At 56.6% G+C, this 19557-nt stretch overlaps 1 protein-coding gene across 8 annotated transcripts; it reads right to left on the reverse strand.

The window, feature by feature from the left end:
- Positions 1–219: 219 nt before the first annotated feature.
- Zfr2 (zinc finger RNA binding protein 2) lies at positions 220–19045 on the reverse strand. Of its 8 annotated transcripts, XM_039080438.2 has the most exons (19): positions 18846–18907; positions 17499–17502; positions 14232–14468; positions 12385–12469; positions 11783–11979; positions 9790–9969; positions 9045–9231; positions 8240–8385; positions 7262–7381; positions 6516–6655; positions 6016–6148; positions 5392–5558; positions 4812–4986; positions 3868–4006; positions 3345–3439; positions 3160–3255; positions 2485–2596; positions 1541–1638; positions 224–1042 (listed from the first exon to the last, which is right to left on the reverse strand). In XM_039080438.2, exons 1-19 carry the CDS (start codon positions 18890–18892, stop codon positions 872–874), a joined length of 2529 nt encoding a protein of 842 aa, XP_038936366.1. In that variant the 5' UTR covers positions 18893–18907; the 3' UTR covers positions 224–871. The 8 variants fall into 8 exon arrangements, 7 of the variants coding, with proteins under 7 accessions (NP_001414248.1, XP_038936366.1, XP_063119498.1 ...); NM_001427319.1 differs by lacking the exon at positions 17499–17502 and having other exon boundaries at positions 220–1042; positions 14232–14397; positions 18840–18919; XM_063263428.1 differs by lacking the exon at positions 17499–17502 and having other exon boundaries at positions 14232–14434; positions 18840–19045.
- Positions 19046–19557: the final 512 nt, after the last annotated feature.

Below are 19557 nucleotides of genomic sequence, written 5' to 3' on the forward strand. Positions count from 1 at the left end.
AGTCTCCTAAATTCCTCCAGGAGGCCGGAGCAGAGTGCTTCGTCAGGACCTGACCAGGGTATGGGATTCAGTAGTGAGGGTCGGCACAGGGGCAGTCACCCGGCTGCTCCCACCCTCGGAGCTCCACCCACACTCACAACGCAGCCTGGGGTGGGTAGGCTGAGGGCTGGAGGGCACAGCCACCCAGAGCCCAGGATAAAGGACATGAAGGCCACACCGCACATGGGCAGATCTACTTTATTCCCCACCCAGGCTTTTGTGGGCTGGCTGGCCTTAGAAAGCCACAGGCAGAATGGAACAGGGTTGAAGCCTAGGGATTACACCAGGGGGTCCAGAGGAGGCAAAGGAGGCCTAAAGGATAGTGCTTTGTCCTCGCCTGTGTCCACGCCCAGTGGTCCACAGGGTGACACGGGGTGGAGTGGGTCATCTACGGAAGGCACTCAGTGACTGGGACTAGGGTTGCACTGTGGGGGTGACAGTGTCCTCACAGCTGGTGTGCAGTAAGGGGGTCTGTGTGAAGGATGTGGTGGGGAATCCCATTCTGCACCCTCTGCTCCTCTACACTCATTCTGTGACCCACAGAATATTCCAGGCCACCCTTCCTGGCATCTCAAGGAAGCGATCCAGATCCCATTGACTTCTTAGGACATCAAGGGAGCTTCACATAGCAACTAGTACCAAGGAGGTCACTGCTATCTGGCTTGGGGGTGGGTAGGTGACAGCCATGGGCATGGGGTCACCTCAGGGGGACCCCCACAGCATCATGAATAAATCTACAGACACAATGACAAAGGCGTCCCACTTCAGGAGCCAGCAGCTGGAGGGACCACACCTGTTCAGGTATGGGATGTGTAGGTTGGTGATAGCTGGTTCAAGGCAGCCCTGCTGTGCCCTGCCGGCCCCTCTTCCTCTCCCTGGCCCCCTCCTGGGTCTGACTAGCCTCCCTCATCCTCTTCCGGGCCCCGAATCTGGTCCGTGGAGGTAAGTGTTCCATGTGCAGGACCTTGTGTATCTGCCGGAAGGCCACAAGACGCAGGGCATGCTGCAGACAACAGGTACCGTCAGGGAGTGCTACCCTAGCTGGACTTCAGGGATCAGACCTGCGTCCCCAGGGACCAGTGGGCTGGGCTGTTTGTTCTGTTGTTACAGTTTCTGGTGCCAGGCATGTGGCCCTGGGGAATGTCACCACTAGCCGGTGGCATGGGCTGGATTGGAGATCTTGGGACCCCACTTTTACTTCCTGGGTAGAGGGACCCCAAATTCCTTGTAAGATACTCAACCCCCATGAAAGTGGCAATGTTTGGTACTTGGGTCTGTGTGGCTGTGCACTTCTTTTGAGACTGGTGTTCATGTAGCCAAGGCTAGCCTCAAACACTCTCAATAGTCAAAGATAGCCTTCTGCCTCCACCTGTACTGCTAGATGGAGCCAGGGCTCTGTGTGGCTATGACAAGCAAGTGCTGTGGTCTCATGTGACCCAGGCCAGTCATTGTCGCCTGTGGGAGTTCCTTACTCCCAGCATGTGAGGGGGGACCCACGCACCTGTGCACTGGCTGTCAGGTCTTCTCGCTGCTGTGGGGTCATGGGCTCCAGGGCATCCTGTGGTCCTTTCTCACAAGGGTCCTGTAGCCCTGGGCCATCTGAGCCAGGAGAGGGTGGACACCCTTATGAGAGACTAGTGGGCCATGGTGGGTCACTGTGCTGTGTCTGTAGCACGCGGGGCCATGGGCCGCATCAGGCAAGGTCTAGTCTTGGCAACACAGTGGGCTTTACATGGGTCCTCTGTGGTGCCTCTGTATCTGTGCCTGTGGTGTGCCCCAGCCTATGTAGGTACACAGAAGGCCCATGTGTCAGGCCTGACCCTAGACCCTCTTTTTCCACTCAGAATCCAGGAGCTCTTGGGAACTACTTCCTTCTAGAGCCCATTCCTGCCCCCTCGGGGGACGGCACTGTGCTGGTTTCTGTTCCTCAAACTCCTTATGTGGCAGAGGCTGGCCCTGAACTCCTGAACCTCCTCTCCTTGCCTCCCTAGTGCTGGGGTGGCAGGTGTGTGCCACAAGGCCCAGATTGTGCAGTGCTAGCGTTGGGACCCAGGGGCTTTGGGCACTCTAGACAGTGCTCTGCCCTCTGAGCCACAGCCCAGCCCCATACTGTGGCTCTGTAGTCACAGCAGAGTCCTGTGGCTTCCCTAGAACTTCAGTCATGGTTCTGGGGCACTTGGGCTAGGCAGGCACCAGGTACACCGGCCACAGCACACGATGCAGCCAGGAGTGTAGCCTGTGGTGGTGGCATGGGGCAGCTCTGGTTTGGTAATGAAACAGATTCCTGCCTCTGTTCCTAGAGGGCAGCAGCATGCCTCTGTGCTTTGGACTGTAGGCTAGGGACAGGCTCCCCGTGTGAGGTGACCTTTTCTTCTCGGGCACGCATGCGGATGCCCATGGCTTCTGCTGCCCATGCCCTATCCCATCTCCTGCTCCATCACTGACCTGTCAGGAGCGCGCCCGTGGCCACGTACTCCAGCACCCGACGCATGGCATCCCCTGGGCTCAGGGGCCGGGGTGCACTGCTCAGAACCTTCTCCACCAGCAGCTCCATGGCCTGAAGGGAACATGGAGGTGGCAACCACATGCAGGGACGTGCTGTGGCTTAGGCAGAGGCAGGACTGATAAACAAGGCCATGCTGGGGTGAGTGTGTGTGGCTAGACAGGTTCAGAGTGCTATGACACGGACTGTTAACGTCCTAGGGATGTCCTCTGCAGTGCAGCCAGCACAGGGGACACCCCGGGGTCCTCTTCCTGATGTTGGTAGGTCAGTGTGATGAGAGCCTGTACCCTTGGGACGTCTGCATAGGGTCTGGGATTCACCTCCCAGCTTGGCTTTTTTTTTTTTTTTTTTTTTTCCCCAGAGCTGGGGACCGAACCCAGGGCCTTGCGCTTGCTACTACTGAGCTAAATCCCCAACCCCCCCAGCTTGGGGTTTAAGGTGGCAGGCAACCATGACAGTGACCCAAGGGGCCTGGTAACACCCACCCACTCTGGGATGGGTGGGTGCCGAGTAGGTGGCTGAACCCTACTTGTGCTTCCCCACCTGTGCCTCCCCACCTGTGCTTCCCCACCTGTGCCTCCCCACCTGTGCTTCCTCACCAACCCCTGCAGCCTTACCCAGGCCGGCAGGGCCCCCCAGGGGGGCAGGCAGCGGCACAGATCCCTCAGAACTCGGATAACAATCACACATGGCTGCAGGCCGCTGGCTCGAGCCTTGGGGAGGAGACACACTGTTGTTCAGGGGAACTCTGGGGCAGACTGTGGCTGGTGACTGTCCCCACTGCAGCCCACTGTGACCTGACCTGGAACCACTTTGCATGGCGGAGGGCTGCCAGGGTCTCGAGGCACCTCTCCCGGTCCAGGATGTCCTCTGGGTCAGACAGAGAGTCTTGCAGTTCTAGAAGGGATGGAGCCCAAGTCCTTTCTGCTGAGCCCCAGCCCCACAGGGTGGCTGTGCTCAGACCGTCTGTCCTGACTGAGAAAAGGTCTCCCTCTGCACTGCACCCTGGCCTCTAACTCATAGTCCCCTACCCCCACCCCAGTGCTGGAATTACAGGCTGGTGCCACACCCAGCACCTAGAGCATTCCTAAGTGAGCGATGGCACTGTAGATCTCAGAGACCCTGTCCCTAACCTCCACAAGCTGAGCTGTGGTTCAGTGGGAGGAGACCTTCCAGGCTTGTGCGAAGGCCCTGAGACACCAGCCCCAGCTCCACTGTGTGACCCCGTGTGACCCTCAGGTACCATGACTACCAAAGCCTTTTTGCCCAGAACAGAGTGAGCCTGCTGTGCCTTGCAGGCTCAGGGCAGGGAGTTGGGGGTGTACCTTGTTTTACGGAAGGGTCTTCCCGCATCAGAGGTGAGGTGGCAGACACGGTGACCTTCACCCCAGGCTCCACACAGGCCGAGATAACAATGTTGGCGTCATGGTCAGATGAGACCTCGTACTTGTCCTCTGCCACTATCTGGGTATAAACATGAAAAGAAGCTACCAGATTCCAGCTGAGCCTCTAGTGCACATGAGCAGGGGGCAACTGGCTCGTGTACCCATCTCTCCACCCTCATGTGCCTGCTGCCAGTGTTCCAGACCCTGCATCAGGGACCTCTGTGTAACCTAAGGCCCACCAGAGGAGCATATATATGGCAATGCTGAGGAGCCTCCATATGTAAAGAGCATCTATTGTTCAATAAGATGTGACTTGATAGAAAAACAACTGGTCATGAACAAAATATCAGACAGAAAAGGAAAAATAAATGGCCCTTTGCACAAATCAATCACCTCTGTGTCAGAGACAAGGAAATAAAAACTGTCAAGCTGCCACTGACACCTGTGAGTACAAAGTCTAGGGTGTGTGTGTGTGTGTGTGTGTGCAAGCTCACGTGCACTGGTATTGAGAACAGATCCCAGAGCCCTACACATGAGAGTGCTCACTACTGAGCTACAGCACCACTGGCCCTGGCCAGAACTTGTCATTCTCCTGTCTCAGTTCCAGAAGGACGGGTGCACACCCGATCCCTTTCTTTTGTGTGTGCCAGAGACTGAAGTCAGACTGTTTCTCAATGGCTTCCCACAGGCGCCCCAGCTCCCTGCTTGGCCAGGCTGCCTCAGGACTCCTGCTCCCAAGTGCTGGGATTTCAGGCGTGCACCGCCACACCTGGCCTTCTCAGACTCAGATCACAGTGCTTCTGTGGGAGGTGACAAGCCACCTCCTCGCCCCACAGGCCTCTCTGTCCCCTGTGACGGCAGACTCTGTCTGGCCTTGTGCTTACAGACAGCTCTCGGGGCAGCTCCTGCTTGATCCTCTGCAGCAGGGAGTGCGTAGGCTTCTTGGAGCACAGCAAGGTCAGCTGTACACTGTGGTCCCCGCGAAGGACCAGGCCCTTGGCCAGAATGCCAACCCGCACCACTCCCTTGAGCATCCTCGGTGGTGGGGACACCAGGGTACTGTGGGGACAAAGAGGCAGGAGTGTGTCAGGAGGGAGGGTGCTGCACGGACGTGGCCCTTCTACAGGGGAAACACATTGCTGCCACCCCCCCAGCAGCCCACACAAGCAGGCCAGGCTACCCACAATCTATCTGTCTGCCATCCAGCTATCTATGTTATTGACCTATCTACCTGTGGATCTATCCATTTACCTACCTATCTATATCTGAAACAAGGGCTTACTGTCCATCCCAGGCTACTCTCACACTCACAGCAATCCTCCTGTTTCAGCTTCCTGAGTCCTGGAATTACCAAGCCCAACACACAGGGAAGCAGGGTAAGAGGGACTTTCTCTGTCACAGGCCTGGCAAGGGGACTTGAGACAAAGGGGTAGGACAGGACTTTAACCCGTGGCACTCACTAACCCTTGCTGGCTGCTCTCCTCGGCCAGCGTGTCCGACACCAGTCTGAGGGCTCGCTCTGTGTGGGACACGGCTGTCTGGATAGCCTGGAGCTCCTCCTCCGTGGGGTAGATGGAAGCGTGTTTATACATGACATGACGGTCATCGCTGCTCTCTGGCCGCCGCCCTGACTGTGAGGAGAGCTACCCTCATCAGGGGTGGGCTGGGGACAAGACATCCAGCCCTGGCAGCAATTCTGAGATTGTCGGAGGGCCAGGTAGGCCCCAGGGGGCCATGGTGGGTGGCCATTGACTGGGCAGCTCCCACGGGGGAACACAGGTGCAAGGGACTTGGGTCTGGGTGGGTGGCTCTCCTCCAGCAACATTCTTCCAAGGCCAGAGGCTAAGAGCCACACAAGGCATGTCCTCCTCAAACCTTAGGTCCCTGCTCAGCCTATGAGGACAGACACTTCTGGAAGGCTGGGGGAGCCACCGTGTGGGACAGACATGCATGTGACCCAAGGCTCCAAAGGTCTGACGTGCCACACTGGACCCACAGCACTGTGTAGTCTTCAGGGTCCTGTGCCCTCTGAGGGGCTCCCAAGGCCTGGTGGGGAGTAAGTGTCCTACATGTCACAGCAGTACCCACCTGGCGCCGGGGGCTGGCCATCCCTGGTCTGGTAGTGGGAGCTGGCAATGCCCAGGTGGGTGACCCGGGCAGCTGCTCCTCCACCTGGGGCTGTGGAGGCTCCTCTGGCTGCCTGCTGTGTTCTTCTTGCTGCCTGTGGGGCCAGACGGGGACACAGGGCTGTGGTCGCCAGAGGCCTGAGCCAGCCCAACAGACAGTCAAGCTCCAGGGCTCAGGGAGAGTCTGAAGGGTGAGGCGGGAGGAGTTGCAAAGACTCCAGACCTCAGGGGACATAGGGCCATCAGAACTCAGGGGACATGGGGCCATCAGAGCTCAGGGGACATGGGGCCATCAGAGGTCAGAGTTCATGGGGCCATCAGAGGTCAGAGTTCATGGGGACATCAGAGATCAGGGGACATGGGAGCATTAGAGGTCAGGGGTCATGGGGGAACATTTGAGAGGGTTTGGAATATCCGATGTTGAAGGACTGTAGGGAGGCCAAGAGGGGACGCCATGGTCACCTCAGCTCAGAGTTCCAGCGCTGTGCATCCTCCAGCCGTGCCTGTGTCTGCTGCCGCTGCCTCTGCAGCCGCTTGGCCAGCACCCTCTGCATGGGGCCACTGGGCCGGGTGGCCACTGGAAGTGTAGGGTCAACTTTCTTCTGCAAAGGTAAAGCCAGACAGATGGTGACCCTGGAGAGGACAGGTGGGCGGCCATCCGGTGGGCACAGAGAAGTCCCAACTAACAACCGCTGTTCTTAACAGATTCACCACGGCGCCGGTAGGGGAAGCAGGCTGCACACAGCCCACAGCAGCCAAAACGGGGCACTCTGGGAAGATGTCCTACCCAGGTTCTAGAGGTGGCTTTCCATGACCAAGACTGCTTGGGTTACTTGTGGGCCACTCCTGTTCCCTCAGTGTGTGGCTGGCCCAAGCACCAGGCGGGGTCATGAATGCCCAGTTCAGCCCACTTCTGGGAACTAAAGTCACTCAGCCAAGCACAAAGCAAGTGGGGCTCCAGGGTGCGCATGACTTTGTGCATCTGCAGGGTCCCTGACAGCATGGGAAACTCCTTCCAGTGAGTAGCAAAGCTACGAAAGTGTCCGCCTGCCCGCCCACCTATCTCCATACACACTCCCCACACCCTCACCTATCCATGCACCCCCTCTCTACCCTTCTCACCTCTTTCTTCCTGTTCCTCTCCTCACCAGCCACCTTCCCCTACCCCGTAGCCCTGGCTGGCCTCTTGTGTCCCTTGTCGGACACACCCTGTACTGCAGCCGGTGCCGGCGTCCCGTCAGGTGCATGTCTCTGGCATTCCTATCATTGAAGCTGCATTCGCAGAGCTTGCATCGGAAGCGGATCACCTTCCCCTCCTCGCTGCACACCTGGAACAGAACACAGCTCAGCTTCCCACCCGCCAGCCCTGATGCCCTGGCAGAGGATGGTGGGTACCAACTCAGCCAGGACACTGAGCCCCCCATGGGGCTGGGAGGGGTGTGTCATCCCAGAGGAGCGGCTTTGAAAGCCCAGGGGGTGTCCCTGACCTATCCCTTCATCCCGTCAAACTCGCCCTAGGGTGAAAGGGCCACCTGACACCGCGTGGGCTACCAGGTCCTCTCTTTGTCCCCATGACCATGTAGCAGGCCACCGCAGCTGGCTCTAGCTGGTGAGCGCCTCACTGGACAAAGTGCATGGAACAGAAATGCAAAGCTAGAACCTGCCACCCATCGCCTACACACACCCGCACAGGGGACATCTGCACACACTGACAGGAGCGACACCCGGTGTTGCTGGAGCAGTAGCTACGGAGTCAGCGTGTGAGAGGCAACGCCCTACCCTGGGCGTTTGTGCAGTAGTCGGCCACACGGGTGCGGGCACTGTACTGCCCAAGGCCCTTCGGGATGGCATTCATAAACTAGGACTTTAGGGTGGAGGGGACCAGTTTGGTTCTCCCAGGCAAAGCTGGCCAAGGCATGAAGTCATCTGAGGTGGACCGAGCTTAGCTCTCTGCTGCCTGGGACTGGAACAGTGGGCTCTCAGGCCTCAGGGCCGGACAGGAGGGTCTTGACGCCCTGCGTGAGCTTCCCACTCTCTGGTCCTGCTTCCCTTCCCGCTCCTTGTGTGGAAGGCCGACCTGCTGAAGGGCTACTATGGCAACTTCCTTCTCAGAACCACAGCGGGCCAAAGCTGAGCAGACCGTTGGAGCTCTGTCACCAAGACTCAGGGTCCCAGCAGCTGCTCACCTGCTCGACGTACTCTGTGCCTACTGGCTCCGTGTCTCCCGAGATCCCCGAAGCTTCCCCGGAGCCTCCCCTGGTGGCCTCTGCCTTGCAGTGTGATGGCCGCCTGTCTCCAGGCCAGCTGTGCACTGTCTGTAGCTCAGGTGACCCTGCCAGAAACCAGGGTCGGCTGCAACCTCAGGCCTGCCCCATCCCTTCCCTACACACCACAGGACTCTAAACCAGAGGGGTAGCTGGCCGTTCCCTCTTGTGGAAACTACCATGGGCCACCACATGGAATCCTGCAGCCACAGAAGGGCAGGCCATGCTATCACGCAAGCTGAGAGCAAAGGCCACTGCCTAGCTGAGGCGGATGGGTCACCTCGAGGGAACGCCAAAGGACAGCGGCCTTCCGTTCAAACTAAGTTTTCATAAGACTGGTGGCACACACTTGGAATCCTGGGCTCAGAAGGATAAGGCAGGAGGATCACCAGTTCCAGTTCACCATGGGTTACATAGTGAGACCCTGTCTCAAAAACCAAGAGCTGGCAGGGTACGGTGGGCACACCTTCAATCCCAGACCTTGGGAGGCATGGATAGATGGGTCTCTGAGTTTGAGGCTAGCCTGGTCTATGGAGTGAGTTCCAGGATAGCCAGGACTACACAGAGCAATCCTGTCTTAAAAAGAAAAAAACAAAAACAAGAAACCACTCCTAAAAATCCAAAAGCTGGGGACGGGCTCGGGGGCAGAGTTCCTGCCTGATTTCCCCCGGTGAGGGGTGCTGATACAGTCATCTGTCCACATGTACAGAGCTGTAGAGACCTGTACCCTTGCGTGAGGCTGCTGGTCCCTTGGCTGGTGCTGGCCGGCCTTGGGTGTGTGAGCTGTGACGGGCATGAGCTTCATGCTTGACTGAGGTCTCAGGGGTGCTGTCCGAACCTCGGGTGTAGGTGACACTCCGTGGTGTGGGCTCAGAGGGAATGGGCTTCCCTAGCCTGGTGTGCAACTTGAAGACCTGCAATGGACCCCACAGCATGTTTGGGAAACAAACAGTGCACTTCACACTGAACAGGCTGCTGGAGAGAATGGTGGTGTGCCCTGGTTTCTATACTGTGTAGAAACCTCCCCCTTAAAAACATGTCCTGGAGCCACCTCCTGCCTGCGGCCCCATTTCTCAGACTTGACACCTCCTCTCTCTCTCTCTCCAGCACTCACACCAATGTTGCCTATGGCAGCTGTCTCTCCGGTTCCCAACCCATAGCCTGCTGTAACCTGTGCACGAATGAGTGGTTTGGGAGACCCCGGCGTGTTCTCTCTCTCTCTCTCTCTCATGCACACACACACACACACACACACACACACACACACACACACACACGTGCACTCCTGGCTGCAGCCCATACTCTGGCCACAGGGCCATCACCTGAGGTCACCTCTGTCTCCAGCCACATCAGAGAATATTCAGTCACAGTCAACATGGCCCCCTCATCGTGGTGTCCTCAGCCACCCCACACCCACCTTGCACCTGCTCAGAGCTGGTGGGAAACTGATTGCTGGCCCGGGACACTCATACCTTCTGGTGCCTGGCTCCCCTCATGTGGGCAGCGTAGGCGTCCGCCCCCGTGCAGGACACAGCACACAGGCCACAGTGAAGGCTCTGGGATCCTCTAGGACCTCCACTGGGCTGCGTGCGGGTCCTCTGAGCTGCCTGCTTCTTCCGGTGCTTCTGCCCTTCCAGGTGGTCCCGATAGGTCTGCAACAAAGAGTGGAAGGCCTGAGGGGTGGCCCTTACCGGAACCCACACAGAGGGTCCCTGGCTTCCTCCACCACTTGTGCCCTAAGTTAGAAGAGTCAGGGCCTATGGGACGCATGGATGTCTCTTTAAACTCTAGACGGGATTTTCAACGAAACACTCACCAAGGGTCCTGAGTATATTGTATGGGAGCAGGGGGCTGCCCCCAAGCAAAACCTGGCCTTTCCAGGCTGAAGTTCAGGGACAAAGGTCTGAGTTCTGTTCCCAGGACCTTAGGAGCTGCCCTCTGAGGAGGAGGAGGAGGAAGAAGAGGAAGAGGAGGAGGAGGAAGAGGAGGAAGAGGAGGAGGAGGAGGTTGAGGCAGGAGCATTAGGAGTTTAAGGTCATCCTCAGCTACATAGTGAGCTCAAGACCAGCCTGGGCTACAGGAGACCAGCCTGGGCTACAGGAGACAGTCCTTAAAACACAGCCGGCTCGGGGTTGGGGATTTAGCTCAGTGGTAGAGCGCTTGCCTAGCAAGCACAAGGCCATGGGTTCCGTCCCCAGCTCTGAAAAAAAGAAAAGAAAAAAAACAACAAAAAAACAAAACAAAACAAAAAAAACCCACAGCCGGCTCAGCAAGGCAGTACACACCTTTAATCCCAATGCTTGGGAAGCAGAGGCAAGCAGATCTCTGAGTTCGAGGCCAGCCTGGTCTACAAAGCAAGCTACAGGAGAGCCAGGGCTACACAGAGAGACCTTGTCACCAAACAAACAAACAAATAACCCAAGGTGACAACAAAACGGGTTGGAAAATTGGCTCAGTGTTAAGAACAAAATTGGAGGGTATCCGCCGCCCTCTTGTGGTCTCTATGGACAAGGTGCGCATGTGCTGCATGGACTTAGACGTAGTCAAAACACTCATACACAGACAATAACATAATTTTTAAAAAAGAGAGCAACAGATGTGATACACTTGCATGTGATTTCACAGGGATCTTCCACATGGGGGCTCTGCAGATGAGAAACCCACAAACCATACCACATCCAGGCTTCAGGGCCCACAGAGCCAGGTCACTGGCCCATGTCAGAGAGAAAAGGCTCCGTTCTTAGAATTGGGAAAGCTAGGCCAGCCATGGCCAAACAGCCTAGGCGCGGCTAGAGGACTGAAGGCGGCCCAGAAACAAAACGACCGGCTGGGGCGTTGATGGGCGGGGCGGGGCTAGGGGGACGGGGGATGGGGGGATTAAAATTAAGAGGGTGATGAGTTAGGAGGATTGCATGCTCAAGGCCAGCTTTGGCTACAGAGCGAGAGTGCAACACTCTCGATTTCAAACCAGTGTGTGCACGCGCGCGTGTCTGTGTGCGTTCATCTGTGTATGGATCTCTGTGTTTATGTCTCTGTGTTGTGTGATGGATGTATGTGTGTGCGCGCGGGGGCGGACTGTGACCTCAAGGATGTCTGGAAAGCAGCCTATGATTCTGACAGGCTATTTCTCTGCTTTCTTTTCCACCCCATTCTCCATACATTTAAATATAATTTTCTGTGTGGGGTGTGTTGCTTGTATGTGTCTGTGCCTGCCTGCCTGAGGTGGCCAGCAGAGGGCGCCGTGGTTACAGGGTACAGGACCTCGCCACGTGGGCCTGGGAGCCAAACCCTGGTCCTGCAGAGGAACTGTGACAGGCTCACGGAGCCCAGATTGGCCTCACACTCATCACGTAACCAAGGATGGCCTGAATTCCCCATCCCCCTGCCTCCACTGCGGTGTGGCACATCTGCCACTATAGTTTTTGATAGAGGGTGACACTGAGCCATCCAGTTGCCGGTCCTGACCTGCGGCCCCGCGCAGCTGACCCTGCAAACTTCGCAGTAGTGCATGGAGGGCGGCCTGGGGCCCGCCTTGGGCTTCGGCAGCCTGTCCAGGAACGGCAGCGCGTCGCTGGTAAAGGTGGGGTCCCAGGGTCCTAGGACCGGGCCACCCCACGAGTCCGGCGACACCGAGTCCGAGTCGGGGCTGCGGGAGCTTGGTCCTAGGAAGGAGAGACAGGAGGAGGTGCAGACGCAGCCAGGCTACCCCTGGCAGCAGATCCACAGCGTGTTTAACCGCACTGCAGCCCAGGCTGGACCCGGGTGACTTGGGTGGCTGTAGCACCAGGACAAATCTCAGGCTGGCGCATCAGCCTCCCTGTGTGGGTCCAGCTTCCTGCAATGTCTGCAGCTCAGCTGGCCGGATCTCAAGGACATTTTAGATCTGGGACTACAGCTGGCAAAATGGCTCCACAGATAAAAGTGCTTGCCTCCAAGCCCGATGTCCTCCCGAGCGCAGGCCTGTCCTGTATGCCCCAGGCCGAGTTGTGTGGAGCCCCTTGTGTTGTCTACACAACCCTCCGACCAGACCGTGCTCCCCAGCCCCTCAGAGAATCCCCACAGCCCACCTGGCCGGGAGAGCGACCTGGCTGGCCGCTCCCGTGAGTCTGTGCGGCTCTTGGTCGCCTTCTCTCGGCAGCTGTGACCATCCTCCTGGAGGACACAGAGAGAGAAGCAGCTCAGGGAGGTATGTGGGACGCTCGGGGTGGGGGACAGTGAGGTGGGACGCTAAGGGGGCAGTATGGTGGGAACCACCGGAGGCAGTGCACAGCCAGCTGCCCCCAGGATTGGACCCTGCTCATCCAAAGCCATGTTTGATGAGACAGGCTGTCATAGACCAGGCTGACCTCGAACTCTCCAGTTAGCCAAGGATGATGATGTGACTCCCCAGTCTTTACCTCTGGGGTGCTAGGGAAGACAGGAGCTGCCCCTAGGCCCCGCTTATGTAGTGCTGGGGGACAGAACCAATAGCTTCGTGTGTGCTGGGTGAGTGTGATGCCCAGTGAGTTACATTCCCAGCCATTAAAAAAAATTACAGTTTATTAATTTACTGTGTGTACATATGTGCACGTGTGAGCATGGGGAGGGGCATGTGCCAGAGCATGCATGTGGAAATCAGAGGACAGTTTGTGGGTAATCAGTTCACTTTCCACCATGTGGGTCCCGGGGATCAAACGCAGGCCATCAAATTTAGCAGCCAGTGAGTGCCTTTGCCTACTGGCCACCCACCAGCTCCCTCCCTCCCACCCTCCCTCCCTTCCTTTCTTTCTTTCATTTTTTTTTTTTTCTAGTCAGGGTCTGTGTAGCCCTGGCTGTCCTGGAACTTACTCTGTAGATGAGGCTGCCCTCACAGAGACCCGCCTGCCTCTGCCTCCCAGTGCTGGGATTAGAGGTGTGCCTCCACACCAGCCTGTAGTTTGGCTTCTTTGAGGCAATATTGCCACACCCAGGATCACCCCACCCCCTGCACAGACGATGATCCTGCACCATGCAATGGATCTGACACTTTGTGACAGTGACACAGGAATGGAAAAGAAATCAGGAAAAGAATGGCTCACGAGGTGCAGGTGGCCCCACCACGAGGGTGAGCCACCTCCCTGTCCCTGGACCTATTCACTCTGCTGCCCCTCAGAGATAACCAGAGTCATGGCAGGCCCTCAAATGCCACCAAAGCCCCCGGATGAACAAGAACGCCAGAGCTGCACGGGGGTGTGGAACCTCCTCCTGAGCCCCACCACAACGCTCCTGATGACACCCAACTCTGCCTCAACCACCTGGCTCCTAAAGTCTTCTCGGTATGGAGGGCACAGTCCGGTTCCCCTGAGTGTAGGCATCCCAAGTGTTGGCAGTGAGAGTCAGGGGTGAGAGGTGGGTGGCAGGAGGTGTGGTTGTGGGAGGGAACCCTGAGTTCCAGCACCCGCAGGACAGCTGTCTGGTGGAGGAGACCCCATCAGAGCCAGTGTAGGTTTCTCCCAGGGGCCACTATCAGGCTGGGCCACAGTTCTGTACACATTGAAGCCCCCAGATCTCTCTGGGCTCCTTGGGGGCTATCAGTGTGGTGCTCCTGTCACTCCAGAGTATGTCTTGTCCCTAGAAATACAACTATAACATAGCTGAGAGCCAGGGGCATCATGCATGGCCCCACCCAACACTCCCACATTCCCTGGAGGTACTAGGGGCTTGGAGATGGCCAGTGGTTACAGTGGCAGTTGCTCTCACAGAGGACCTAAGTTTGATTTCCAGCCCCCACCCAGTGGCTCACAACTGTCTGAACCCCAACTCTGGGCCATCTGATGCCCCTTTCTGGCCTCCATGGGCACTATACACATGTGGTGCAGACACATATGAACACAACACACTCATACATGTAAAAAAATTAAATAAAAGTTCATTGTATGGGATGATGCTGTAGTACCTGGTGGGTGGATGCTGTGGTAGGCACAGGACCCCGGGACCGGCTGTTGGATGTGGGGCCCTGGCTGGGGTGGGGCTGGGAGCAGCTGTACCCCACTGTGACTCCTCCTCTAGGTGCAGGCGGCTGGCTGGTAGGTGCCAGGGCCAGGCTGACAGTGCTCTTCATCCTGGGGGTAGACGGCACAGTGTAGCTGGCCCCAGTGGCTGGGAGGGAGAGAGTGGAGGAGGGCTGGGTGTCCTCAGTATGTGACTCCCAGAGCAGGTTCTTGGCCAGGCCAGCCCCTCACTTGCTACGGGGCCAGCGCAGAATCACTGTCCTAACTGTATGAGCACTAACTAGGTGATCTGGTCAGCAAGCCCCGGGTCCTCTTGTGTTGGTCCCTCCAGCATCCGGGGCATAGGTGTGTGTCACCATCACGATATTTTATGTGGATGCTGGGGGTTCGAACCTGGGTCTTCACACTGATGCACCGCGAACTTACACCAACTGCAGTGTTGTCTCTCCGGTATGGCTTGATATCCAGTCACAGCCCGAGAAACCCAAGCAGTTGAGGGCACTTGCAACCAACCGGGTGTGGGCTGCCTGTTACCCCAGGGATATTTCTATTTTGTGAATGTGGCTGATTTGCTGGCATCGTTTGTGTGACTGGTGCTGAGGCCAGCAGAGGGCTCCAGGCTCTGAAGCCAGAGACAGTGAATCACCCCTGCCCTGCACCCTCCACAAGTGGGGCCCTGCCCTAACCCCAACCATCTCTCCAGACACTCATTTTAGGCAGGGTCCCACTACTGCCCCGATTGCTGGGAAGATGGCACCAACAGCCACCAGTTATAGCTGTCTGTGCCACGGAATCCCTCGGGGAGGCTAGGGATGTGATTCTGTTTGAGGGTTCTCGTGGCGCTAAGAACCCGACCCAAACCCACACGCATGCTCAGTACTACCTACTGGGAGTGGCCTCGGCGGCAGCTTAGTAAACCCCTGGCTACCAGAAACCTATCGGAGAATCTAGGTGGGAGCAGGAGACGTCAAAGCTGTGTGACACTGTGAGATCCCTATGTCTGTGAAAACTGGCATCACAGCTGAGGGTTCCCAGGCATTTGTCCACGGGGATCCTGAGAGATACACCATGGCGAGCACATCCAGACCTCAAAAACTGGACCTAAATCAGAAGCTGCCAGAGGGGTGCCAGGCGGAACCTGGAAGGCTGGGCTGCCGCATGATGGGGTTGTGGTCTTGGTGACGGGCAGAGGCCTCTGGAGCGGCTCCAAGGGACAGGAAGCGGACACGTTTCCCTGAGTAGCTTTGTGTCAAGTCAACCCAGGCTAAAGTCATCACAAAGGGAGCCTCAATTGAGAAAAGGTTTCCATGAGATCAGGCTGTATGCAGACTGGTAAGGCATTTTCATAACTAGTGTTTAATGGGGGAGGGCTCAACCCATTGTGGCTGGCGCTATCCCTGGGCTGGTGATCTTGAGTTCTATAAGCAGGCTGAGCAAGCCATGCAGCCAGCGCAAGCCAGTAAGCAGCACCCTCCACAGCCTCTGCCTCAGCTCCTGCCTGTTTTCAACAGGGGCAGTGGTGTGAAACCATGCTGAGCTGAGCTGAGCTGACCATTTTGCGCCCTAACTTCTTTTGGCCATGGGGCTTCACCATGGCGATAGTAACCCGTCTAAGACAGACTGGTGCCAGGCTCGTGAGGATTCAATGAGACAGACATCACCATGTTCTATGGAGGACTGAGAAGCCATAGAGCACTCCCAGCTTAGTGAGCCGTAGAGAGAATTAGCGGGATGCTCTCCCACAGGATGCAGGGTGCCTGGTGGAAGCCAGGTCTGTGAGGTTCAGAGGGAGTGAAGATTGCATGGGGGCCATATGCAATTCTGAACTAAGGGTCTGTGGTTCTGGTCAGCTAGAGAAGAAATGAGAAGAAGGCTTCTGGGAAGTGCTTCCTGAGAGCCAGCACATAGCTGTGTTCCAAAGGTAGCCAAGGCTGTACCTGGGGCTGGCAGCTGAACTTAGTCAGGGTCACCCCGGTGGCCCTGGATTTGAAGGCATGAATGGGTCATGGAGAGCAGCTGAGACTTGGCACCGTGAGAGGCCAGGAAAGGCCACTGGTCAAAGTGCAGCCTCGGTGGCAGTTGGCGGCCATGGAATGAAGGGGTCATGTGGAGAAGTTAAGGGATCCTATGAGAGACTCTGGGCGACAGTGCAGCCCCGTTACACACAGAAACCATAGTGTTTGGGAGATACCAGTCCCATGGGACGACCACCAAGACTAGCAGCAATGGTGGTGGAGTGGAGTCAGGCAGAGCTTAGAAGACAAGGTGAGTGTGCTACAGGGGCCGGAGCCCCAGAGGATCCCACAGGATCCCAGATGTGGGATTCTGAGTTGTCTACATTGCTGGGATTGCTTCGGCCTTGCTCCACTTTTTTTTTTCTTTTTTCTTTTTTTTCTGGAGCTGGGGACCAAACCCAGGACCTTGCACTTGCTAGGCAAACACTCTACCACTGAGCTAAATCCCCAACCCCCCTTGCTCCACTTTTGACCATGTCTTGGTTCTTGGAATAAGAAAATATTTACTTTAAAAATACATATTGAAAAAAAGAAAAAAAATAAAATAAAAATACATATTTATTTGATTTTTTACAGGAGCCTACAGTTGAGAGACTTGGAAATTTTGAAGAGATTTTGGAGTTTTACAGAGATTTTTTTTTTTTTTTTTTTACTTTTTGTGTGTAGTTTCTTTGCCTACATGTCTGTCTGTGCACCGCATGTGTGCCTGGTGCCTGCAGAGGCCAGAAGGGGGTGTTGGGTCCCTTGGAGTCACAGATGGTTGTGAGCAGTCAGGGGGGTGCTGGGTATCGAACCCAGGTCCTCCGAAATGACAACTGGTGCTCTAACCACTGGGCATTGCTCCAGCTCCAAAGAGACCGAATCCTAAACTGATTTGTAGAGAAGTCTGAAGTATGTTTTGTATTGTGGTATTGGTGTTTATTGATGTCTGGTAGACTGAAGTTATTACTAAATAGTGCTGTTACTGGGGTGTCGATTGACAAAGGCCAATTGTGCTGAACGGTTTTATCAACCGGACACAAGCTAAAGTCATCTGAGAGGAGGGAACCCACGTGAGAAAACATCTCCGTAAGATCTGCGGCAGGCAAACCCGTAGGGTGTTTTCTTTTTTTTCTTTTTTTTTTTTTTTTTTCTTTTTTTTTCGGAGCTGGGGACCGAACCCAGGGCCTTGCGCTTGCTAGGCAAGTGCTCTACCACTGAGCTAAATCCCCAACCCCAGGGCATTTTCTTAATCAGTGATCAGTGGGGGAGGGCCCAGCCCACTGTGTGGGGCCGTCCCTGGGCTGTGGTCCTGGGTTCTATAGGAAAGCAGGCTGGGTGAGCCAGTGAGCAGCACCTCCGTCAGGAGCCTCTGTGTCAGCTCCCGCCTCCAGGTTCCTCCCTGCAAGTTCCTGTCCTGGCGATCTGAGAGTTAAACCAACCCTTTCCTCCCCAACTTGCTGTTGATTGGAGTGTTTTCATTCCTTCTTTCTTTCTAACATCTGTATATTTCTGTATGTTGTGCCATGGCGGTGAACTTGCCTGACTCTCAGGCCAGGAACTCTGGTCCCCACAGTGACCCCCTCACCAGCTCTTGGCCCTATGTTATTACTGCAACACCACCCCTAACCAAGACACCTACTGAGGAGGACATGTCCCCAGCTGTCAGTCCCCACTCCTCACACATCCAAACTCCTTTTCCTCACAATTTGGTGCCTTCATTCATTGTCCATTTAGTCTCCTTAACTCACTCAGCCTGGCCTCATACTCACTGTAGCTCAGGCTAGCCTTGAACTCAGACACACACACTGCCTTGCTTCTCTCCTCAGAGATTGAACTGGAGGCCTGTGTCTTTACTGTGTCCAAAGACCAGAGCCTCCCTTCACCCTGCCTGGCTAGGCCCCCCCATCCATTAGACACAGAACCCCAGACCCCATCCCTGTCTGGAGAGTCCCCCATCCGTCAGGGACTAAAACCCCAATTCATCCCCATCTGGAGGGTAACCCATCAGAGGCCAGAACCCCCAATCCATACTCACCTGGAGGGTCCCCCATTCATCAGAAACTACAACCCCCAATTCATATCCATCTGGAGGGTCTCCCATCCATTAGACACCAGAACCCCAGACTCCATCCCCGTCTCGAGGGTCCTCCATCTATTAGATACCAAAACTCCTGACTCCATCCCTGCCTGGAGGACCCCCCCATACATCAGGCACCAGAAATTTCAATTCTATCCATCAGGGACCACGACACCCCACCCTATTCCCGCTTGAAAGGTTCCCCAAGGTCTCAGGTCCTCTCTGAGGTCAGTCCCCTCCTCCAGCTCTGGCCTCCATCCTAGGATCCCAACCTCCCCTCCCAGGTCGGTCCCTCCTAGGCTGGCCCCGTCCCCCTAGGGGTCCCCGCCCCCACCCAGTCTGTCATTCCCCGGACTCCCCGCCCCGCCCTCCCGCGGACCCCAGGGACCGTCGCCCCGCCTCGGGCCCGCCCCGCTCCCCGTGACTCACGACCCAGTCCCGCGGGGTTGGGGCGCCTCGCCGCCCACGGGGCTCGTTACCTGGACGACGGGCTGGCGCCCTGCGCGAGGCCGGAAGAGCTGCTAGCCGCCATGTCCGCGTCCTCCCGGAGCCCACGGGAGTGACGTCAGGGTCCTGCCCCCGACGCACCGCCCCGTGCTCCCTCAAGCCCCACCCCTGTTCCAACTTGCCATCTATAGACCCTGAGAGCCTCAGCCTGGCTCCGTCCACTGACCAAGACCCGCCCCCTGTTCAGGAGGCCTAATTGGTGCCTCTATGATGATGAAGGGACATCTTGGGAAAGTCGGTACCCCACCCCCATCCCCATCCCCAACCCCATCCCCCGGACTGCCATCCTAGGGATCAGGGATCGAACTCCAGTTGTTGGGCTTGGCGGCAAGCCCCATCACCTGCTCATGCACACCGCCACCCTCCTCAAGTCTTCTATGAAGCAAGGCGGAGAACTGGCTGATTCTTAGACAGACAGCTTGGGAATACCAAGGCCGAGAGGGCGGGTGGGTAGCACGTGACCATCCTTGTCCCGGCTTAGGTGTGTGGCCCACATCTTTCTAGAAGGCAGAAGACCGTGAGTTACATATGACTTCTCCACCTACTATTTATTACAAGCCCTGTGCCCTTGACTTGCTCCCGGGGAGTCCAACAGTTTCCAACTTGTTCTAGAAGGGTGAATTTGTGTACTAAAGGGAACACAGAAAATGGAGTAATGCTCAGCCCAGAAAATGGAAGGAAACCCTGACA

Source organism: Rattus norvegicus, chromosome 7, assembly GCF_036323735.1.
Source record: "Rattus norvegicus strain BN/NHsdMcwi chromosome 7, GRCr8, whole genome shotgun sequence".
Taxonomy (NCBI): domain Eukaryota; kingdom Metazoa; phylum Chordata; class Mammalia; order Rodentia; family Muridae; genus Rattus; species Rattus norvegicus.

Excerpts from the sequence above, each read along its gene's own strand:
- Zfr2 (XM_039080438.2), bottom strand. The coding sequence starts at position 18,892 with ATGGCGGCTAGCAGCTCTTCCGGCCTCGCGCAGGGCGCCAGCCCGTC. Across the intron at positions 6,656-7,261 it reads GGCACCGGCTGCAGTACAGG|AAGAAAGTTGACCCTACACT; the intron begins GTGTGTCCGACA and ends TTACCTTTGCAG. Across the intron at positions 4,987-5,391 it reads GAGGAGAGCAGCCAGCAAGG|TACCCTGGTGTCCCCACCAC; the intron begins GTTAGTGAGTGC and ends TTGTCCCCACAG.